Here is a 24778-nt window from a genome sequence, read left to right as displayed (position 1 = left end):
ACAGATAAGACTTCAGGGAGATAAGACTCCCTGAAGGGAGGTAGAAACCAAGCCTGGAAATCCCTATATTGGCCTCTCTGGAACAGGGTGTCTGTTTTCCCTGTTGTGCCTCCCACCCTCATTTCTCCAGCTTTAGACTGTACCTGTAGAGATCACAGGCTTGACCATAGGCAGCAGCCACAGCCCACAACCGGAAGGCTTCAGTGCTTAGCCTGATGGCTTCTTCCCTTGGCAGCAGCAGATCCACTGGGTCTTCAGCTATAAAGCGACTCAACCGACTTTTCATTTCAAATTTGTTAAGCTGGAAACCAAACAAACCAGAGAGAAAAGAATAAACAACAGAAAAAGACAAAGGGATAAGATGTATCAGCTGCATGCATCATCACCACATTACTCTGACACACCAGAAGAGCTGCATATTTCAGTTCAGCTCATTCTCAACTCCTCTTGCCCTGCTCAAATCTGCCTTTATTTTATGTAATCTCAAGGAGCACACTTCAAAGGATCAATAAATGGTCAAAGGCTCTTATGAGAGAAGTATTCCTGGAAGGGACACCTAGGTGTTACCTAATCCGTTTCTAACACAAATCAACTACACATAAATCATTTCTGACAGAGGTTTCTCCACCCCACACACTCTTGGTTTGGATGCTCTCTGCAGTATTTAACTGATTTTAAGAAAATACATGTTTATCCTTCTTTAAGTAGTCATAACTAGTACTCTATCAGTCAAGATTACATGCAAAGATACAGCTAATGAAAAACACTGTATACAAAAGTACTGAATTGATGCTGCTTTTGGTTTTGGGAGGTCAAACTAAATGGCTTTCAGGGGTCCTACAACCTAAATCTTTCTATGATTCTAACTTATTTCACAAAAAGGGTGCCTCCTGCATATTACTTTTATAGGATGATAGCATTTTGATGCCTTGGAAATGTTCTGAGGCTATTTTGGTGTTGAATTAAGCATGGGCATGACTCATTTGCAGTTCTCTAGAAATAATTTTTATCCTCCCCAACAACTGGGTATTTTTGTGGAGCCATTAAAAAAAAAAAAAAAAGGAGCTTCTGTCTTCCTCTCCCCCATATAAAAAAAACCTTGTGTGTGATCTGTCTAAACAAATGAGGTAACAACGTCTTTTTCACAACACAAGGACATATTATAGATAACTATAAATTCAAATGCTTGAGACATCCTGTAGGGAAATCAATGCACGCCAGCAAGAAATCAAAAGGAGCTGACGAATCAAACGATGAATTCTGACACCACTCCTACAGAACAGAGGGCAAAGTCAAACTTACTTCCAGTGGAGGAAGATGGAAGAATTTTGTTGTTAGCTGAAATAAATTCATGCATTGATGATTTTGATTTAGTTTGTTATTATCTTCCATTCCCATGTTCAAGTGCATGTAACAGGACATATGAGAGTGCAACAGAACCGAAGCCCAAATAGTTTATTGTAAGCAATAAACCTTGTGGATAAAAGCAAGTGGAACCTTGTAAGCAATTTTTGCATGCCTTGATATACCTGGAGTACACAAAGCCTGAAACAGAGTAAAATTCAGAGATTTTCTATTATGCTACTACCACCACTTACAGCCTTTAAATATCCCACTATCCATTATCAGCATGTTATTCTATGTATTTTATAGCACAGGCTGGTGTTCTGCTGCTGAGGTTAGCAATTTACTGGATGGCAATTTATTAGATGGCGTTAACAATACTAAACCAAAAACCCTAAGAAGTGCTCACTGCACTGTAACGGGTGCTGCTCATGGTAGACGTTATGCATTTATAGCATCAGTACGATGACCTATACGAGTGAATGCAATTATCTCTGAAGTAGAAAACCTGTCCAGAAGTAGATAAGAGGAGTTGGAAACACTGATAAATGCCCTCAGAGTTATTAAGACAAATTAATGGAAGAAAAGTCCAGCCAGGGTCATAAAACACAAGGATAGCAATTTAGTCTCTGGTTTCTACAGTCCTGCCTGTCACTGGAACATAGGAGAGCACAGAGCATCACACACCATGTGCTCTAAACATCTGCTATTGGTCAGTATCACTGGGGTGTGCTATGTGATTTTGCATACAGCAAAAACCTTGAGGCAGCTCTTCTACTGGTACACAGCAGAAGCATCATTACTAGGACACTGTCAATAATTCCTTCAAAACACACATGCACCATCTTCACAATGATTATTCCAGCTTCAGCTCAGTCACCTCCATTTAATCTTCTGTCTTTACTTACACAAAACAAAGGCCTTTGCAATCAGAAAAGCTCTTCTGAGAATCACTTACCAGCCTGGCTGTTGCATTTCGGCCTCCACATGCCAACACTCTGATGAATTTCATAGCAGTGGCACAGGCAACTCCATGGAGGCTGGTGAGCAGACACCCTGGTTCTGCCACTTGGGGATCCCACTGAGTAGGGAGAAATTCCCTGACAATGGTCTCAATCAACCGAGGACAGTCAAGCAGCTGAAGAGAAACAGCAGGCACTATAACTAAGGCAGCACAAGTAACTAAAGATATGCAGTTATGCAGACATAGAGAAGACATGCAAAACACACAAGTTTGTTTGATCTCCTTGCCATAACTTTACCTGCTTCTTTCTTCCTTTATTCAGACCTTTCTCTAGCATTCCCCAGCTCTTGTACAGTGGGAGATTTACCTGGCTGCATGCTTCAGAAGAGTGCCTTGCTATGTGGGTGAGGATGTGCAGTATATCTAGGACTACTGTTGGAACAGGTCGTACCACCTCCAGGATGTATCTCAGCCGGTGCTGGATCTGTGTCTTCAAAAGTCCCTGGGGGGAGAAAGGGGAGGAATGAAAAAATCCATTATACTCTTTACAATTGCTCTCTGAAATGCAGTTGCTGGAAGACAAAAGGAGATTCAATTACATCTCCTGCAGGGTGAGAGTTTTAAAATTACCAGTGGGGAGTCAAAGAAATAAGTTTCTGTGGATTTGCTAGTACATAAGCAAATGAGCAAGACTAACTGAACTTCTGTTCTGAATCCAACCGCTAGTGGGGTTTGGATACTTATATTTTCATATTCTGGAAAACAGAAGTAATAGGGAATAAGAAAATAACCTTCCCTATAAAAGACTACTAAAATCTAATGTAGATGAAAAGAGTTCTCATGTTCCTTGAATCATTTTGGGTAGACACCACCTCCAGCACTCTGCCATATAGCATCTGTCATGTTAGAGAAAGCTGACAGAAGCAAAGAACAGACCCAAATTCCTGGTTTGCAGCAGGAAAAGAGATGCAGAGAGATGATGTGATTTTTATTTTACATTTCACAGAGAAGAAGACGACCGTGATCAGTGGCAATGCTGGGAAACAAGTCTTCAGTTTAAGTGACAGCATCACACACTCCTAGCTCTGAGAAAAGGCAACTCCGTAACACCCGAGTTCATAGTACTGACACTTCTAAATAGCTGCAGCCAAGCAATGTTATAGTGCTAGGCCTGACTGAGTTCAGATCTAGTTTAAGTACTCCAACAGTGTGGAATAATTGGGTTACAACAGCCAGTAACCAGGTGTGAAATGGAATTTCACAACCGTGTAGAGTGGAGAATTTTGTCTCAAATATCTCCTGAGATCATGCCACTTGGAACAAGTTAAAATCCATTATGCTGAACCACGCAACTGTTTCCAGACTCACAAACTGATCTCATGTCTTATCGACAACTCTTTTGTCAAGCTTTTTAAACAGTGTCGCCTAGTGGATACGACTGAAATCATGAAACCTCTAAACAAGACCCTATGCCAAAGTACCCTATGCCAAAGTGCCATTGGAACACAGGCTCAAGGACTTGGATTAAGTGATGACTTAGTGACAAGCGACTAAATGAAGGTTTTAATGATTGCAGCAGGGAAGAGAGCTGCACCAGCTCCACCAACGCTGAATACAAGATAACAAAGATTGCTATTTTTAAAACTCCGGTTAGGAATGTGGGATTAGGCTTAAATACGTGAGTAATTCCTTCCAAATGACGCAACTACCTTGGAAATGCAAATATGAAGAACGGAACTGGAGAAATGCTAAGTAGCCAGATTATGTCAAATATAAAATGTCATTGCACAAATCTGACTAGTTCTGAACTATCTAGCTGTGATGATAATTTTTAAATTCACAGAAGCGCATACAGACACTTTAATAATGGTTGGAACCTTTCCACTTTTAACTCAAGTAGGTGAGCCTGAAAATCATGTCTGTATGCAGTCTTCCAGCAAGTCTTGGAAGGTCACCAGTATGCTTGCTGCCAATTTCCCTAGAGGAAGGTAAAGATACTTAACTAAAATCACACATGTCAAGTCTCAACATTTTTAGAGATCAATAAGATTACCCTCCTGGTAATATATGACAGAAACAAAACATCCAACAGCCAGGGAAGAGTTCTAATTGTTGTTTGGAATGTTAGTAATAACATCCACAGGAGGGCAGATGGTTCAACAACACACACAGATCCTATTTTTCTAAAAGGATTTCAGCTCTAGCTCTATGCTTACCTTCACAACATCATATCGGGCCACGTCTGGATCTGGCTTGTTTTCATCTTTTAACTTTTTATCTTGAGACTTCTCTGCTCTATTTAATTCTTCATCTTCCTCCTCCTCCTCTTCCTCCTCATTGTTGGGGACAAATGGGAATGCAGCCATTCCTTGGTACCATGAGAAAGTCCAATCAAGATATTTCTGTAAGAAGAGTAAAGACACATAAACTGAAATTCTCACAAGGAAGTCATGGAAGACATAAAAAATTCAAGGATGCTTTTGATTATGGAATGCTTTGCTGATTCCCACTTAACCCCAGGAAAATAGTAACACCATGAAGGTGACTGTGAACAGGTACAAACAGAAAGCAATGCATTTCCACAGAAGTGATTTTAACCTATGACCCACACACACTTGAGAAACCATGCAAAGCAATTACTGTGAGGTGAATTGAATTCACTACACAGGTTAACAGAAATGCAGCTTAACTGGAAAATGTTTAAGTTACAAATAAACAAACCAACCACCAAGGCTCTAGAAGTTAAATCAGAATTTGCATTTAGTGGCTCTATTCCCATTCCTGGACCTGTGTGAAACCGAGGTTACAAATAACACAGAATGGTGATGTAAAAAGTGCTATGTTAGAATAAAAGAGTGCCTGGTGTGTTTGTTCATGTTTGTTTGAACGCCCTTCAGCTTCAGCAGATTAAACAAAAACCCCTTCTTCGTTCACAGCTAATGACAGTGTCAGATACTTTCAAGATCTGGGGCCATGCTGCAGTATGTGAGATTGCTCCCATAACAGACCTAGCTCCCTCAAAGTGTTTTAAAACATAAAGGATGGTCAAACTGAAAGTTTGCACCGCTAAGAGCTGCTTTAGATTTCCACTTCCTGAGAAGAAAATTAGAAGTAACTACCAATTAGTCTGAAAATATGTGACAGCCTTCAACTAAACCCTGAGCTGGTTCGAAACATTTCAAATGCAAGTGCCAAGAAGTAGAAGGTATTATCAAGCATTAAAAAAAGTAATAAAAAGGCAATATAAGGCCAAGTTGGTGGGTGAGTGAATGACATGGTCAGAAGAGGCCTGACTTCAGGGGATGAAGCTACGTGTCCATCTGGAATACAGAGTTTGGGACTGTAGCCTTCCTTCCACAAAAAGAAGGAAAAGCAAAACAGAGTACCTGGGTCTTCGAAGTAAATGGAGAGAAAGGTGCTTCCTTCCCATAGCCATTTATGAACAAACAATACCTTCAGGCAGCATCATTTTTACGTGTGTTCACCTTCTGTGTTTATAGTGGGGATAAATCATGTTTGTTTTACAAATCCTGGAGCAAAAGGCCAGACCTCCAGCCCTGTCCCTTCCTCAGAGACCTTTTGAAACCCAGCAGCACAAAGACATAAAGCAGAAACAAAGAAGGCACAAAGAAGGACTTCCCAAATAAGAAAATATACAGACACAGCACTCACAGTGCTGCTTTTGGCATCGAGAGAGTCAGCAATCCCCGCTTATACAAGACATCACACCACACTGATCTGAGAATCAGAGCACTACAGACAGTTATAAACCAGAATAATATCAGAAAAAAGAAAAGCACATCAAGAAGCTGATTCATAGCATTCACAGCACTTACAACGGGTGGGCAGGACTTCTACTAGAAGCAGAACACCATTATTCATAGCTTAGAAAAGGAGCAAGATGTGGAGAAAGCCACCTAGTCCTTCATTTTAATTGCCTCCCCACTAGGGATAGCTCTAAAGGCCCAGGAGAAGTTGCAAGGGGCTTCTTGAGATCTACCCACTCTCCTCTATCACCAGCCTCTTTGCAGTCAGACATAATAGCAGTTCTCATGAAAGGAACTTGAAACACAGCCTAGAGCATACTTTGTCTATAATGGACTGCTTCTGTCCAATCAGGAAGACATCTTAATCTTGCTGTTCAGGGCTCTCTAGTATCTCTGAACACCCAAAAGAAGTTTCAATCTCCTAACGGGTAAAAAAGCATCAGGAAAAAAAATACACACATAAGAAGGCAAAATTAAGTATTTATAAGAAAAGCACATAAGGACAGCAGAAAATGGACAATGAGAGAAAACAAAGACAGTATCATTCTGAGGCTTAAGGGGAAGCAGGGAGAATATTTAATCTCTTCAGAAGCAGGAAAACTACAAAACAAGAAGCCAACAAAAGAGACCATATTAAAAAAATAAATTGTACACATACATTAGCAGTGGCCTGATCTAGATTGTAAAGATGTAAAAAGTAACAGAACCTCAGCAGCCTGCACTGGATTCATCATGGAGCAGAGCTAATTCAAACAGGACAAAAAGACATCCTGAGAATCTCTCAAACTGGGATAACACACTGCCTTGTCTGTCCCAACGCACAGCAATTCTATTGACTATTAAGCTAACCCATCCAGCAAGCCTTTGTTTAAGCCACTTACCATGTCTTCTCATGCTGATTCCTGTAAACAGTTCAGCATGAAATCAAACCCAGGCAGTCAGTAATTGTCTCACCTCATCATCAAGTGACACTAGCAGAGCCTGAAGAGCACCAACAGCTGCTGCCATGACATTATCCACTGCATCATCCAGCGAGAAGCGCAGCAAGAAGAGAAACCCCGCATCAAGCAGCAGACGCAGAATGCTGCCCTTCAAGGAGGAAACAAACTCTCCAGCCCTGGCCTGAAATACATATCACACAGCCAGTCTTAAAGCTGTCTCATTCTACATGCTTTCCTCTTCCCATTTCTACTGTAAAGCAGCTAAACAGAGTGTCAGGGGTTTTTCCCTTATTTTCTCCTCCTCACATTCCACAGAAGCATGTAACATCAGTTTCTTAATGCAAAAACCTTTCTTTCTAAAGCCTGGAGGCATCTCCTGACTTCAGCCTGCTCTGCCCATCATTCTTCTCAAAATCACCCTGTTTCTTCTCTGTCTCCACTGCTATTAGAGGGCAGGTTGGCACTTCCTCTAAGAGTTAGGCGGAAATGTGCACAGAAGTAAATATTCATTCTGCTTTATGCTATTGGCACATAACTCTGAGTAGGTTGGTTCATACAGAAAAAGCACGCTATGAAGCTGGCTCAGGCAACAGGAGTGAAAGGGTCACTGACAAGGATATAGGTTTGTCACAAAAGTAACACCAAAAAAAACCCCAAATTTGTGTCCAAATCAACAAGAGAACTGAAGCTGCAGCACTGCTGCTGAACAACACTTGGAAGCATCTCCCTCCAGAGAAACCTGAAACTCAGTTTGCCCAACATTTAACTTTTCTAACAGTAATGACAATCCCAGTGAAAAAGAATCCCCTGCTGATGATTTTTCTCACTTTCATTGCATAGTACAAAGCAAACAACTTGTACCAGAGAACTCTGATCCTGACCCACCAGAAACCTGAATTATGGGAAGGAGTTCCACAGGAACTGACTTACCTTTTGAACAATGCGACCCAAGACCTGCAGAGCCAGTGTCCTTTGTTGAATAACTTGGCTGCGAGACAAATGAAAGAGCTCTTGGAGAGAATAACCAGCCCTCTAAATGGGGGGACACCAAAACAAAACAACAAAACAACTCAGCTATAGGTATAAACAGGCCCCTTCAAATAAGATTAACTGTGAAATACTACATAATGGGAGATAAACTGCAATGCACTGTTATTTGCTGCTTTGTGGCAATTGCAAAAGAGTTTCTAATCGTTGCTATGACAGGAGAAAACTGAACTTCTTAAGAAAAGGATGCATGTGCACCTTTTTTCAACACCATAAATCCTCAATGGCATTAAAGAGAAAAGGCATTAATGGAGCTTTCTGCAAGTGAAGCAGTTAATGTATACAGACCAGCTTCTCTTCAGGAGCTTGTTTCAAAAGAAAATCACCTGTCTGCACTTTCCTAAGGTTTTTGTTATTAGAAGGCCTTTGCACAAAAGGAATCTGCCAAATTAAACACAGGAAACAAACGTGTGTATCCTTTCTACTACATTACACCCACCTCTGCCTCTTCTCCATGGTGATGCAGGCCTAGATGTGTTGGTAAGTCAGCATCTGCAGGAATCAATTCTCCTTTTAAACTGAATCGAGCTTGCATTCCCTACAACAAAAGGGTGGAAGGAGAAAAAGATTGTTTCTATTGCCTTCCACTCCATTCACCACTTCAAACACCACTTCTTGTATCGGCTGCTGGAAGGGAAGAGTTCAAACACTCCTCAGCTCAGACCTCAAATTCCTAAGAACTATTCCCCACTTTCTTAGCTTTCAGACCTGTTTCATTTCTGATTACAGCTGGCAGACTTTCATTTCCCAGTTCTCTTGAGCACGACAGCCTGAACTGTCCACCTATCATCCCATCCTGTGGAAAAAAATGGGAAATCTCCCAGCCCAACGAAATCTTACATATTAACCACATGACTAGCTTCTGAAGCCTTCAAAACTGTAACTGCTGAGAAGCATGACCCAGACACAAACACGAAAAAACAACAGTTTCTGCTTTCAAACCTTTTTGGTTTTCTTCTGCTGAGGCAAGGGCAAATCTTTCATCCATTCCAGCTTCTCAAATTCCACATTGTCCATGTGAATCCATTCCTTCTTGGGCTTCACAGGCAGATCATCATCTTTGGGGGGAGGGGGGGAGGGGTGGAAATAGCAGTCTTACCTTCCAAGGAAGGAATCAAGATAATACTATTCCCTCTTCGCCAAGCTACTTGGCTTACATACAAGATTCATGTAAAATAAGAAAACGGTTTTCAAACTGACTGTTGGCTGATTCATAAATATCAAAGCTTTGAAGCTGTTTTCATCTTTCACGAGAGCTACAAAAGGAAGTGAACAGCACTGTAATGAAATTCACAGACAAGGCTAATTTAGGAGAAGTTGAGCAGGAGTCAGGACACAAATAAGGCAAAGTGATCAGAACCAGGGCAGAAAAATAGCATCAACCCTACTTTCAAGAAAGCAAACCATGTGTCATCCAGGAAGGGGAATGCTAGAGGAGATGTGAAATGAGTCAAAAGTATTAATCATAGAATCATAGAACAGTTTGAGTTGGAAAGGACCTTAAGATCATCCAGTTCCAACCCCCTGCCATGGGCAGGGACACCCTGCACAAAACTATGTCACCCAAGACTCTACCCAACCTGACCTTGCACAATGCAGAAAGGTCCAAGCAAATTATTGGAAGCCAGTATGATTTCAGCCCAGATACACTAGAGAGAGGACAAACACTACTGATTGTGCTTTCGTTGCATCTGTGATGCTGCTCTTCATCCCATGTCCCCCACTAAAGGCTTGAGAAGATCAGCTTGAGAAGATCAAAACAGCTGAGAACTTACACAGCTTGCCTAAGAAACAGCTCAGTAGGGAACCTGGACAGTTGAACAAGAATTTCAAAGGTTGAAGTACTAAAGGAAGAAAGTACTGATTTAACTTTCTAAAGTGCTTTGGCTAGAAGAATCTTGGAAACAAGATATTTATATCTGACATCACAAGAGTTGCCCTAGGAAAGAGATAGAAGAAGACAGAAGAATCTCACAAGTGAAAGGACAGGAGAAATACAACCAGAAATTATCTGAACACTAGGATAGGTAATGCTTTGCTACCAAGATACTATGCCATACTGCCATGAGAAGAGAGGAGCCAAGATGTCCTCGCTATCTCAAGAGACATCACACGTTAGAATAGGAACAGGCAGTCTGAGGGCATGAGAAGCATGAGAAGCAGCAGCATCACTCCTGCTGGAGCAGCCCAGAATTCATTTGCATTGCAGCTATTAACCCTGGTGCCCTGGTCTTCACTTGTAAGGAACAATGAATCCCACTGAGATGTTCTTCTTTCATCCCATCTTTCCCTGCTGATAACTGGCCTGAAACCTAACCTTTTAATTTCCTCCAATTAGCAGATAAACTTTCAGGAAGGGCACTCATTTTTTTTAGGATGAAGCTTTATCCTTATGATCAATATGGTATTGAGTCAGGCAGGGAACCAAGCACAGAGTTGTCTTCCTCAGCCAGAAAGCTGTTCCACAGAATTTTAGCCAAAGGCTCAGCACACATTTTAACTGAAGAGAGGAAAAAACATCTGAAACGTAAGAAAGCTGAATGCTTGTGGGTGGTAGATGCAAAACTAGAGGAAATGATATCAGCAGAAAAATGAAATCTATTAATATTTGTAATTGTTTTCTCCATTAATCACTAAATTGATACAGTTGAGTTAATCATTCTATGAATAGGATTATGCATATTATCACCAGCCCTTAGTATTATGATCTTGTCATAAAAAGAGAATATTGAGATATATTCCAAAGCATCAGCAGATTTTCCAGTTACTGAGAAATCCCTTCAGAGAAACACAAGCTGACAGTGCAAATGCAACATTTGCATTGAACTTTTTCAGAACGGGGCTGTATTAAAGGCTGCCACTCAACTTCTTCCCTTTCTTCTTTGCTCCCCTTTTGTCTCAGTGCCAGAATACACTCTTCCATTTGATAAGATTACAAGTTGCTGGATAAAGGTTTCACCATCTTGTTTATTAGAAACAGTAGCCTTTTATCTCATTATGGGACAGGTTTGACTTTTGAGCAATCCCACTGCTTTGTGTCATCATCCTCTCCCTGAGGAAATTCAGAATGACCGTTTATGCTGAGTTATTTATGAGTTTACTTCTGAGCACAAAGAAATGCAAAATCCCAACACTAAGTGCTAATGTCTAATTAATATTTTACATATCGTGTTGTCCAAGATGGGCTGCAGACATCAACTCAGGTGCTGGAAAGGCTTCCCTTGTTTTTATAGCTTTCTTTGTTCTTTCAAATATCCTGGGAAAACTTCTTTCCCATGCAGTCTTCCATGGGAAGCAAAAGATGCTGTCAGCACACAATGCTCTGAACACTGAGCTATTCTCAAAAGCACTACTACAATCTTGTTCAGCCTTTATTGGCTGAACAACCCACACCCATTGCTCCCAGGCAAGTAAGAGCATCGCTTAACCTGGTGCTGCTTGTGCACTCAATTGTTCTCAAAATGAAAAGAACAAAGAATTGTCTTTTTGATCAAGATGGATCCGTGGAAAAGTAAAACTTAGAAGATGCAGAAAAAGCACTGTTCAGTGAAGTGTCTTCATCAATAAGAGGCTAATCAGCTTTCCTTCTCCTGCACACATACATACACTCACAGACTCATCCCTCTCATCAAGAAAATGTTATCTCTTGCAAACACCAAGCTGAAAGCCAGAAGTGATTCAGAGACCTCTTTAATCAGTTGCACTGGGACACAATGCATCAGAAGAAAGGATCAAGAGATGGAGAGAGACAAAAACTGACATGGAATTGGGGGTGAAGCATGCTAATGAGAAAGAGAGACATGCTCTGAACAAAAGTATGGGAAAGATGAGAATTAGAGCCTAAAACCACAACACTGAAAAAGAAATGGCTAAAGAAAAAAATGCAGTGAGTAAAGCAACAATAAGAGCAGAAGCTTAAGGGGAAAACAATTCTCCACCATGAGAATATATGGGTTGCTCTAGCTGCGGGAGATAAAGCAACTTTCTCCTCATACAGATATATTTTGAGTATTCAATAGTACTTAGAGGCAACAGCTCTGTGCATTTCTTCCAAAAAAGGAGAACATTCTACACTTTAATACTTCCCTCCATCAAAACACAAAGAAAAGAACTCTATTCTGTGGAAATCACCACATGGACTCTGAGATACAAGCCACAAAGCAGGGACATCATGAGTATGTCATGAAAGTCATATGTGCACTACGTGAGCCATCTCCCTGAAGACCGTGTTCTCCATGCTATCCTACGTGCAAATCACTCTTACCTACCCAGCACCCTCTTGTCCCCTAGCAGTTCCAGTTAAAAGAAATTATTCAAGCAGCAGCTGAATCCCACTACCACTCTTCTGTTTCCCTGTTCACATGACTGAACAGGACAGCAATGTTATCTAGTTTAAAACACATCTTCACTTCAGGGACCTCAGAAAAAATTTCAAAACCAAAGCAAAATGTCCCACTGAACAGCTTACCTTCATTATGTAGTGTATTACCCTTCTAACCTATGGAGCCCAGCTGGAAATAAGAGAGATTTTCTTTCTTGACCCAAGATGTATGTACTTTTAAATATGGTAAATTCTGAGTTGGATAACTAATAACTAATGAAGTGCCACATCAATCCAATCTGGATTTATGCAAATACCATACAAACCTTACATTTATGTTGAGAACATTAATAACATGCTCTTACCTGTGATTTCTACCTTCATATTTTCTTCTTCCCTTACAGATTCATCCAGACCAGACTCCTGCATGGAAAGAGATGATCTTACACCATGCTGAGCCACAGAAAGAGATTCCACAAACTCCTCCTGTCTGTTCTGTTCCATTTTTAATTCCTTCTTCTGGCCTTCATTGCCACCACGTCGTGACTTTAAGAAAGCAACTAAACTGGGATCTGCAAGTATTGACAAAGAGACAGACAGAGATGTGACAGAAAGTCTCAAAATACTTGGTCTGTCTATAGCTCCTGCTATTTATGTTTTAGTCTTTTCATTCCCATTCCACATGCCCTCTTTTCCTATACCAACTATCACTTCTTTTCAAACTGAGACACTTGAATGGTGAGGCGACACCAGAGAAAGAGCTGATAAAAGTCTTTCAAAGTAAAACCACTACAAAAATTCTAGTTATTCTCCCAGCTTACAAATAAAAAGAGAATAATTTCTTTCCCCCTCACTGCCACTGAAGAGGCACCATCGTGGAGAGAATTCTGGTCTGTGATTTAGGAGAAGAACCCAGGTCTGGCAGTTTGCCTACTCAGTGCCACACTCAGGGGCGACAACCTGAACACTATAAGAATACATGGAACAGACACCACAGTGAATTACCTGCTCTTTATTAAACTGCACTAGTGCTGCAGTGCACGGTCTAGATATTGTGTTAGAAGAAGGAGATCTCGTTTGCTCTGAACTGACTCCCCATCCTGAGAGTCAGTTATGGTCTGACAACATCCAGAAACATAGTAATTCTTTTCATGCTTTGGAGAAGAGGAACATTTGGGAGGTAGGGGCACTTTGAAGGACAGATAATATTCCTATGGCTCTAAAATAGGAAAATATCAGACGATCATAATTTTACTTTCAAATCTGCTTTGAATACCACACATCATTTTGACTGAGCACTTTGTCTCCAAATACTTTTCATCTAGAATGCGGTGTTGAGGTGCCAGAGGTGAACAAGAAGAGCTTGTGCATTGGGACTCTAAAAGGTATAGAGATACTCCAGTAAGCAGCGTCACAGATGCATAGAGTGTAGACAGAATGTAACACTGACATTGGTTATCCATTGTTAGGATGACAATGGACAAGGGATTCAGAAGTGCTCTGTACCTGAGAAGTCATCTCAGAAAGGAAGTTACTCCTGTGTCTCTGAAACAGTTCAGGATGCAGGGATCTGTCCCACACTTGTGACTGCTGCACACTCTCCTCCCAGTGCAGTTTAATCTCCCTTGGTGAAGGACAGGCATTCAGCCCAGGCTCATTAAAGCACATGTATTTTTCCTGTATGCAAGCAGATCTCCCAACTTTCTCTCACTTCATTGTGCACGGCAAGAAAAGGACTGTATTCATTATTTCATCACTTCACACAGACAGTCACTAACACGTCACTGATGATGCCAATCTGTGCACAGTATGTCCGAAAGTCAGCCTGCTTTTGCTCAGAGTCTCCATGGGCAAAACCAGAGCAGTATCACCAGTAAGATCCTGAAGACACTGTCCAGCATGAAATTGCCTACCCATCCTCATGCTCCACACCATGGACTCATCTGCTTTGTAATTAAAATGCTAATTCAGAGCCTGGGCACCATTAAACATCCACAAATGATTCACTCTCCTGAATATGGAGAAAAAGTCTCTTTAATCCACATTTCTCTGCTTGTCCAATTCCTTGCTTCATCCATAAGCCAGCATTTCGCTTAGGAGTAGATTCATCATGCATAATTAACTAACCACAGATATTTCGGGAAGGCCAAAATTACTCCCAGTTTCCTTAAAGCCTCAAACTCTGAAAGATCTACAATTTTAACCCACAGGGCATATAAACAAATACGCAGTTTTATAAAATAACTTATTGTACAAAAATACTTAAAATACATCCTAGCCTTCTAAAACTATGTAGTAACCATTCATTTCACTAATGTCCCAAAGGACAGAGCAGTAGGGACAAGAAGCATGAATGAGACACAAGGAGAAAGTGCATAAACAAGATCTTTTCCATGCACATTCCATTGCTATGAGCAGTGAAGTTAAAAACCAGGATTTTTTTCATCTCAGGTAGCTGGAAGAGCTCAGCTGCCTGAACAAGGGATACACCTACACGTTCTGTCTGCAACTATTTTGCACACTTCCTGTGCCACCTTTCCAGTTATACCCATGCTGCTTGCAATGAAGTAAAGGTTGTTAATACGATCTTTAAGCTAAACTCAGGCATTTAAAATACCACTCACACCTAAATTGGATGCTGGAGAATCTGAACTTAGGAGAATTTCAAAACCCCTTGTCTGCCACCTGTATCTGCACGTCTGCTCTTCTTGAGCGTACAAAATCACCGAAACCAATGCCAGCAGTTTTATGGTGCCCTAGATTCCACAAATTCTCAAACACACCACATTCAGCCCTCTCCCCCATCTTGTCATCAGCATTCCCAGAGCACCACTGTGGACAAGACTCCAAAACAGAGATTAGACCCCTGACAGAACATCTGCATCCACCAGCCAGATAACTAAAACACTTCGTCAAGAACAATACCAGTTGTTTTTCTGCTCTGCAAGTACAGACTTAACCTGAAATCTCCCACATGCTTCCGCTACCTGGGTACTGACAGTTCTGGCCCAAGTCTCAGGCATTTCAGAAGGGAAGACCAAGGGTGCTCTCTCACCTTAGCACTGCACTTGGGAAAGCATCCCAAGAATAGCTTTGCTTTCTAATCTGCTTCAGAGAAGACATTTTAGGACCTCAATATATGTATGTGTAACCAGGTATTTGGTGTGCAAAGTAATAGAGTGCACGGACCACCTTATCCCATAGCAAAGGGGAGATGAGACAGACTTAGGCTAAGCCCCCTCTCACTGAGGAATAAGCACTCTAATTCCTTCACACTTAATTCTTACTCACAAGCTATTGACATGACATGGAAGCTAAATTATCCATGTATACAATGAGGAGGAATCCCAAGCTCCCACCTTTGATCTGTGAATTTGGTAAGACTTTAGGATAGCCACACATTCAGTAAACTTCCATGTCTCTAGAATTCACCCTGGGAAACACATACCCAGCTGAGCCAGAAGCCTTTCCTGTTCCTGCAGGATCTCTTCCTCAGACATGGACTGTAGCTTTTCCAAGTTCTCTCTGTGAATAGCTTGAACTTCCTCCTCACTCTTCTGGCTTCCAAGACCCTCTCCCGTTATGAGACAAGGCTGCCGAGATGTCAAAAAGTCACCAGCTTTATCTGTTAGATGAGCAGAGAAAGCAGTTAGTGATTTAATGTGCCTACACCATGACGACTGCATCTCAATTTTGTCATTACCACATTTGCATAATTTGCTTTTTATCTTTGAAGCTGAATTAAAATAGCAGTTAAGAAGTTTAGTTTCGTTTCAAACAAAACTAAAATACTTGGGCTTTCATCCCATGTCACAACAAAATGTCATTTCTACCTCATTTCTTTAGGAGTTTTGGGAGGGATGGTGGGGGGGAAGGGATTTTGTTTCCTTAATGCAAAGCAACAGCAAGAAAACTGGAGCATAATTCACAACTAACGAGCATTCTGCCAAGTTAGTGAATACCAGGCACCTTCTCTGTTCAGGAACACCTGAACCCACATTCATACTTCAGCTGAACCATGATCCTGACTCAGTATTTGTTGAGTGAGATAAAGAATTAAAATGATTAGGCACACCAGTTTCTGGAGTGATACAAGAGCCATTCTCAACATGGGCATGTTTGCTTCCAACAATGTCCTGTATTCACATATTAGAAGTTCCAGCAGCGGGGCATTTTTCCTACCCTGAACAGGATCAAGTCTCCTTTTGTTACCTGATCTAAATCCTTTGTAAAGGCCCATTTTGTTTTACTCCAGCAGACAGGTAACATGCTCTTTTGGCCAGAATGAGACCCTCCAGCTGTGTTGTAGCCCACTATACAAGGGCCTGACTTAGTGTCTTGCCCTCTTATGTTTTGTTCATATACTCCAAATAGTAACTTGGAACATCCCTATGACACTAAACCAGCCAACCCTGAAAGCATCAACCCCCTGTTAGAATAGCATCAATGACACTCATCATATCAGTAAGGTTTGATGTAATTTCCACACCAGTTGTCTTGCTCATTGAGCAGAAAGAGATGAGAAGACAGAGTGACCTGGGAAAAGATTCAGCAAGCCTCACACCATCAGCAACTAAGCTGAGGGTTACCAGGCACAAACATGTTGTGATGGGACACCTTATCCTTGGTGCCATCTTAAGGCATATCAAGGATAAGAGGGTTATGAGGGGCAGTCAACATGGCTTCACCAGGGGGAAATCATGTTTGACCAATCTCTTAGCCTTTTATGAGGCAATAACACGGTGGATGGATGATGGCAGAGCGGTGGATGTGGTCTACCTTGACTTCAGCAAAGCATTTGACACAGTCTCCCACAGCACCCTCACAGCTAAATTGAGGAAGTGTGGACTGGATGATCAGGTAGTGAGGTGGACTGTGAACTGGCTGAAGGAGAGAAGCCAGAGAGTTGTAGTCTATGGGGCTGAGTCTAGTTGGAGGCCTGTAACTAGTGGAGTGCCTCAAGGGTCAGTACTGGGACCGGTATTATTTAATATATTCATCAACGATTTAGATGAGGGAATTGAGTGTACTATCAGCAAGTTTGCTGATGACACTAAGCTGGGAGGAGTGGCTGACACGCCAGAAGGCTGTGCTGCCATCCAGCGAGACCTGGACAGGCTGGAGAGTTGGGCAGGGAATAACTTGATGAAATATAACAAGGGAAAGTGTAGAGTCCTGCATCTGGGCAGGAACAACCCCAGGTTCCAGTATAGGTTGGGAAATGACCTGTTAGAGAGCAGTGTAGGGGAGAGTGACCTGGGGGTCCTAGTGGACGACAGGATGACCATGAGCCAACACTGTGCCCTTGTGGCTAAGAAGGCCAATGGCATCCTGGGGTGTATTAGAAGGGGGGTGGTTAGTAGGTCGAGAGAGGTCCTCCTTCCCCTCTACTCTGCCCTGGTGAGACCCCATCTGGAATATTGTGTCCAGTTCTGGGCCCCTCAGTTCAAGAAGGACAGGGACCTGCTGGAGAGAGTCCAGCAAAGGGCAACGAAGATGATTAGGGGAGTGGAGCATCTCCCTTATGAGGAAAGACTGAGGGAGCTGGGTCTCTATAGTTTGGAGAAGAGGAGACTGAGGGGTGACCTTATAAGTGTCTATAAATATATAAAGGGGGAGTGTCATGAGGATGGAGCCAGGCTCTACTCAGTGGCAAACAGTGATAGGACAAGGGGTAATGGGTACAAACTGGAACACAAGAGGTTCCACTTAAACTTGAGAAGAAACTTATTCTCAGTGAGGGTGACGGAACACTGGAACAGGCTGCCCAGGGAGGTTGTGGAGTCTCCTTCCCTGGAGACATTCAAAACCCACCTGGACACATTCCTGTGTAACACTACCTAGGTGTTCCTGCTCTGGCAGGGGGATTGGACTAGATGATCTTTCGAGGTCCCTTCCAATCTCTAGCATACTGTGATACTGTGATACTACAAGAAAGTGAGCTCCTGAAGTGATCCTGCCCAACAATCCTGCTGAAGAGGCCAAGCCATTTTCTGATCCCTCTGTTGTGCTACTACATTTCAAAAGCGTTCTACTTCAAGAGGATCACAGCTCTCGGGCTGCTGGATTTCCCTCTTTGAGATTTCTCAGACAGAAGTACACATGCACAATTGTAACAGGCTATTAGGCGGGCACAGTATACTGACCTGGATGGTGGATTTGTGCATGGCAGTGCACAGCACATCCAGGGATTCTCTTACCAATTCTCTGACAAGAGTCAGGGCAGAGGGAAACTTAGGTAAACAATGATAACCCTCAATGGGTTATCTGGCCTCTATATCAATGTGAAAAGGAAGGTGTCAGCAAAAAGCCCAGACACATGGTGGTCCTAGGTAAACAGTAAATAAAAGTCCAAGACAAAAAACATAAATGCCTGGAGATTCTGGTACCAGTTGAATTGGTTTCATCTTTCCTTGTCACGTTGCTGTCAGACAAGTAACTGCTGGAGGTGGCACTGACTCATCAGCACTGCCTCACAGCCTTCCTTATGAAGCAAAGCCACAGTCTCATGGCAGCAGATCTGGTGACAGAAGACTGAGCTTTCAGCTTCTAGGTAGGAGTGAGAACCCGCATCAGAGTAGTCTCAAACGCCTTCATGAGGCACAAGAACCACCCTCTTCCTAAAACTGCGGAAATCAAAGATTAAACAAGAAAAACTTTACATAGTAGAGAGGAAAAGGAAGACAAGGACCTTGAAAAACAAACCAGTTTGGGCCTGTGCAAAGCAAAAAGGAAACCAGTGAGAAAGCTAACCCAATTTTCAGAATGTTAATTTGGGTCTCAGACCACTTCAAATCCTTCAAATCACATTCCAAGTGACCTTGAGATTCATAAACTGAGGACAGAAGTGCTACCTTACTTTAAAAATCAGGTGCAGTGATGTTACAGTTACTAAGGCTACTTAAATACAGTAGGCTGGATAAGCAGAACCTTCTCCACTCACCATCCCTGGAGCCAAGGAAAGGCGCCTCTGCTGCTGACCCCTCAGGATCCTGGGCGCCCGGAGCAGCAGATCCCACTTGCACGCACTCGGCAGCAGAGGGGGCTGTTGCTGCCTTTTCAGCAGCTCTTCTCGCTGCCATCTTTTGTGCAAAGATGCTTTTTCTTCCAGATGCCACCTTCACCTGCAAACAGGGAAGCCATGTGTCACCTCTTTCCAGACTCCCCCGCACACCTGCCACTAACAAATGTATAGATCCGATGCTAAAGACTCCTTCACATCAGACTCTGGGGTGTGATACAGAAAAGCTGCTGGCAGCCACCTGCATTTTCTATACGTGCATTATTCTTATCTTAAGACAGGTTTTAATGCTAGGACAGAAAGACAAAACATTACTGTTTTTTCTACCTAGAGAAGGAAGATGATTAATTAGAAATGAATTCAAGCCAGGCAAGTACACTTAAAATATCACCAAACACAACAGTTCCAGCTTTCCTGCTGTTCAGAAACTGCATTGCTGACTACTTTGGATTTCTGAGGATAAAAGAGGCTGTACTGCACCGTGCTCACCACATGCTTGGAACAGGCTTCTTATAAGGTGATTAGAGAGCAGGAGGGTGAAAAGATTTACACAGTAAGAAATGGGCACCTGGTGCTAAAATAATCCTGACTAAATTACTGTGTTGCTTGCCTAGGTGATGGAAGGACATGGCTGTGAACAGCTTTGCACAGGATGCACAAGAAATCCAAAGCAGACTAAGCAAAAAACCTCTTGCATATCCCTAGTCCAGAGAAGCTGCTCAAAAGACAGTCTGAACATTGGGCAGCTGCTTTGTGTACTCCTACATTAGATAAACAAAAATGGTAGTTTCAAAAGTATCGCTCTTTCAAAAAAGCTGTCCTTCAAAGTAAGCTACCTCTTCAAAGTAACAGCTATCAACCACATACCAATTCCCAGCATCTGACTCCCACTCAGCTAGCAACTCTTGCTACTGTAGCAATGCCTGGTGATAGCAGCCATGGTTTCCGGCTTTACAGCCTCAGAAATTATGCCAAAATCCAAAAAGCTGCAAAAGATAATCTGTGCAACCACACTCAACTGTCATGTCAGGAGAAATCGGGCGTAGCTTCAGTAAGTATGAACTTAAACCTGGTGGATAAATTAACAGAGGTTTATTTTTCTCTGAGGTTTCACCCTCAGAGAAAAACAGAACGGGATCAATTCTATTACAGCAGTGCAGACCTGATCCATCTCACTACAGTTAGCTGAGGGGGATCACCTTTTTCCTAAACCTAAAGGATTCCAGAGTTATTTAGATGCAGGGTGTGAGGTACCTAAATGGCAGCTTGGTAGAACTCTCTCCTACACTAATGTGCAAATGTAAGAGAGATGCTGAGCTAACTCATAACCTCCAGCAGGCCAAGTCACTTACTTTGAGTCCTACCACCCAAGCATCAGGCTTTGCTGTGATCAAATTTTAGTCATGAATAAGGTAGCATAAAACAGCTGCTCCCAATCTTACCTCACTTTTTATCTCAGAGCGGTGAAATGTCCTTGGAAATGGGTCTCCAGTGGGCACTGGCATGGTCACCACTGCTGCACTTGTGTCTCGTTCCTGCATCAAGAAATTAAAGCCCTGTAGAAACCATCACAACAGCCAGATATATATCACTTTATATCATTTAGCTAAGAGTGGACTCAAAATCTCTCAGCTCTGCAGCTCACAAGCTTCCTGCTGCGTCACTGTCAGGCTCAGAATACCTTGTGCTTATTTAGAGATGAAGTGAGGTTATTTTCCAAAAGGCTGGGCTGCCAAACTCCAAGAATCAGACAAAGGAAAAAATCTGGGCCAGTGCAAAGCAATGAGAACATCCTCCTTAGAAAGTCCAGAAATTCACCCAAATCCCCACTGGAGCACATGCCTGCATGCAGGCAGCGTGACCTGTAGGCAGTCTAGACTGGAAAGCAGATTCAGACCCATATTTAGCCGACAGCAAAAATAGCCACAAAGAACTTTTCTTTCAAGAAGCTCCCTGAAGGAGCAGTTGTAGCACAACTACAGTGCTACAACTGCTTCACTACACTGTAGAAATAAAAAGCAGCAACAGAACCTTTCATCCTTGTCCATTTAGTTCACAGCATTCAAAAAAAGAAAGGAAAACCAACCGAATAACAAACCAACAAAACCCCAAACTAGAGCATCACATAAAATGTAGACATACAATAATTTTGCTGAAGACTGCTGTGATGTGTCGATCATGACGCTCCAGTCTTTCCTCTGGATCTTCATCCTCAAAGTGGACACAGGCACTTTTGACCTTTGACTTTTTTGGAGGAGCTGGAGATAGAGCTGGTAAAGTATCAGGAAAATCTGGGGATGGGAAATAATAAGGGAAAAAAAGCAGTGAGGTTACTCATACGTAACTACTGTGCAATAGGTATCAGACCAAGGCTCCCTAATAGCACCTATTGCTCTGATGAGAAACCAAGATGAGGAAGCAAAAAGCCCTCTGTCTCTGACTTGCACTGGGTAATAGAGAGAAACATTCTCAATTTTATTAGTTATGTATTGGCACCAAGGTCTTTTCAATGAGCTCCATAAGCAGGAAAGGGTACTGAGGCCTGACTGCAAATATTAAGGGAAGAAGCAAGGCTTTAGAGAAACAAACAGTGTCCTTGCAGGTTATGTCCAGGCACAATTCCACTGCCAGCTCTAACAGTGAGTGACTTGTATGATCACGAGCAAGACAAGGCCTCCTTTTCCCTGCCTATAAATTGGGTTCATGTTTTCTTACCTAGAACTAAGCACTATAGAATTTAAGTTGTTGCTTTTAAGAAAACACCTTGAGCTTCTCAGACTATTAAGTACACAACAGAAATGTTACAGTTAGTACTGATGGAGGAAAACAAAACTGTAGGAAGGCAGCTTATCAAGCTAGATCTGCTGGCTGAAAGCTGGAGCTCTTAGCAGGGCTAAACCTCAGAGATACTGGGAACAGGGTCTGGACAGACTGCAAAGTAAGCAGTGAGTGTCCAATGGGTACAAATCACAGAAAACACCTCTTGCATTGAGGATGGCAAGGTACCACAGGCAAAAGGCAATGTGTTGGAAACGTGGTTCTACTGGATGCCAGGAATACTGGACCAGTGTGTTTCCCAACAAGGCTAAGAACAAACAATACTGCAAGAAGGACACACATGCAGGGCAAAAGGAACACCGAGTTGAGAGGGAGGTGAAAACACAAGCAGTGAGGAAGACAGAAAGAGACACAGAATTCTGGTAATCCAAATAAGCCCACAAGGGAAATTACCATCCAACATGACCACATCCTTGCTGTCCTGTAGTGGGGGTCTCTCAGCATCTGTGGTCCTTTCCTCCCCTTTCCTCTTGTCTGCTTTCTTCACAACCTTTACTGCAGGTGAAGCTCTGGCTGCCAGGAACTGGTTTTGAAAGTGCAGCAGGTCTGCCTCAGACTCCCCAGGCTTTGGTCTCGACAACATCCTGCCTTCTTGCTCTTGCAATCCAGTCCTGTGTACTGTTCACATGGAAACTACTGCAGATGTGGAAAACTGGTTACAGAATTGGAGGTCCTGGAGAGAGGATGGGGACAGCAAGGGAAAACTATTAACTTTTGTACCACTCTGCTGTTCCAGTATATACCACATCCACCCTACTTCAGGATCACCCCAGGACACAACTAGTTGTACCAGAATCCCAGACAAACCATTCACCTTGTTCTTCGTTGCCAGAGAACATGCTACTAGACAAGCCAACACCTGGTCTAGCAGCCAGCTGGAAGCAGAATGGCATCATTCCAGCAAAAAGCCAGCCAACAAGTGCATCACTGCAGAGTGCCAACAACACAGCCTTGGATTTGCAAAGCCACAGAAGCACCTTGTCCAAGACAACAGATTTCGCTTCCTCCATTATCAACACCAACCAGAACATCAGAGACATAGTCTCATGCAAACCTCCCCCCTCCAGCATAAAGTCTTCTCTGAATCCCAGCATTAGCATTCCTGTCAGGATGAAACAGCCTGTGCATGTAGATTTGGACAATGCACTCACTCTCACTGACTGTGCTCTCCTTCACGCTCATATCTCCCAAGTGAAAACAGTTTTTCTTCCTTATCTAGTCCTTTTGCTCTAGCTCTCTTCTCTCTCAGTCTTTCACTGACCTCTCACTGACAGAAGTCATGTTATTTCCAAGCATTTTCATTCACTGCCCAGGCCAGTTTTAAATGGAAAGCCAAGGATGGTATTTATAAAGACTTCTACCTCTGTGCATGTAAGAATTTACTGGGAAGGCAACTATTCCTCTTCCATTCTCTTGGGCATGAAAATACTTGTGAGTATTACTCTCACCTCTTATTCCCAGAGCCTGGGACCATCAATCTATTTCTGACAAGCAGCAAGTAAAGTGTTTGCAAATACATTTCACACTAATTGAGTCACTAAGCAGCACTAATGCTACAGACCTGACACCTCCCACACTTGGTATGTTGAAATGTTTGGTACATATTTGATCTCTTCCACTTTTCAAAAGCCCATCAGGACTCAATGACAATTTATTGTGAAGTATGGAAGGGAAGTGGATGTGGATTTTAAAACTGCAGTTATATTCTATATGGGTAGGCTGTACATATGAGAAAATGCAAAGCTTGGAAATGAGTCTCTGTTTTAATCTAAGACCAAAGCAAAGTTCAACCCTTGTGCAAATACAGCCACTGCTCTGAAACCAATGTTTTGTCTTATGCTATTATCATACTTCATTGTAAAATACGTGGAGAGATATCTTGTGGAAAGCATGCTAACAGACACAAGAATTACTGCATGCAGTATTTATCACCTATACTTGGAATAGTTACACTATTTTCAGGGTCCTCATTCTTGACCAAGGTTAGTTAGGTGTGATGCTTCTGGTTCCAAGAGCACGAAGAGCTCCAGAGAGTTCTATGTTTGTTACCTTTCTAAAATCAAGGCCTCTGTAAAACCACAAACCATGTAAGACTCGCTGAAATTCTTTTTCATGCCCCTTACTTTGTGCAAAAGCTGGACTAAAAGCCATTCAGACTTAAAGAGTTTTGTCTACCAAAACAAAGTGGATTTTCAGAGGTTTCAAGGTTTCCAGGCACTCTATTCACTTCAGCACTACATGGCTGAGGACCCAGACTTCTTCATTCAATGCCAACATCACGAGTTAGTTGCTTATTTCAGACATCTCAAAACACCAATCTTAATGAAACCTGTAAGCTCAAGAGTCCCAGAACAACAACTTCCAATTAAACCAAGCCTACATACGGCACAAGCAGCAGCAAGAGGGGCTTCCCTGTACCCACTGAACAACAAAACCCACCCCCAGCACTCATGGAAAATGCCCAATTTCTCTATCAATGCTGTCAAGGACATCTGTGGAACACTGCCGCTAGCAAAGGCTACTTCAGGGCAGGAA

General features: G+C 42.4%; 1 protein-coding gene across 2 annotated transcripts in view; it reads right to left on the bottom strand.

Annotated features, from left to right (window-relative positions):
* RPAP1 (RNA polymerase II associated protein 1) overlaps positions 1–24778 on the bottom strand; it is a 42844-nt gene that overhangs the window by 14996 nt on the left and 3070 nt on the right. For both annotated transcript variants that reach the window (XM_062635747.1, XM_062635746.1), the window contains 14 exons: positions 22637–22916; positions 21548–21696; positions 20848–20940; positions 19328–19508; positions 15833–16009; positions 12750–12956; positions 9006–9121; positions 8503–8601; positions 7947–8048; positions 7030–7197; positions 4525–4710; positions 2676–2810; positions 2303–2482; positions 144–301 (listed from right to left, as the gene is read on the bottom strand). In XM_062635747.1, the coding sequence (XP_062491731.1) occupies positions 144–301; positions 2303–2482; positions 2676–2810; positions 4525–4710; positions 7030–7197; positions 7947–8048; positions 8503–8601; positions 9006–9121; positions 12750–12956; positions 15833–16009; positions 19328–19508; positions 20848–20940; positions 21548–21696; positions 22637–22826 (2141 nt within the window). In that variant the 5' untranslated portion in view covers positions 22827–22916. The remainder of the gene's footprint in view (positions 1–143; positions 302–2302; positions 2483–2675; positions 2811–4524; positions 4711–7029; positions 7198–7946; positions 8049–8502; positions 8602–9005; positions 9122–12749; positions 12957–15832; positions 16010–19327; positions 19509–20847; positions 20941–21547; positions 21697–22636; positions 22917–24778) is intronic.

The sequence above is a fragment of the Pezoporus occidentalis genome, unplaced genomic scaffold, assembly GCF_034315485.1.
Source record: "Pezoporus occidentalis ecotype Australia unplaced genomic scaffold, CSIRO_AGI_Poc_V1 ctg46, whole genome shotgun sequence".
Classification (NCBI taxonomy): Eukaryota; Metazoa; Chordata; class Aves; order Psittaciformes; family Psittacidae; genus Pezoporus; species Pezoporus occidentalis.
This window is presented reverse-complemented; position numbering and strand designations above follow the sequence as displayed.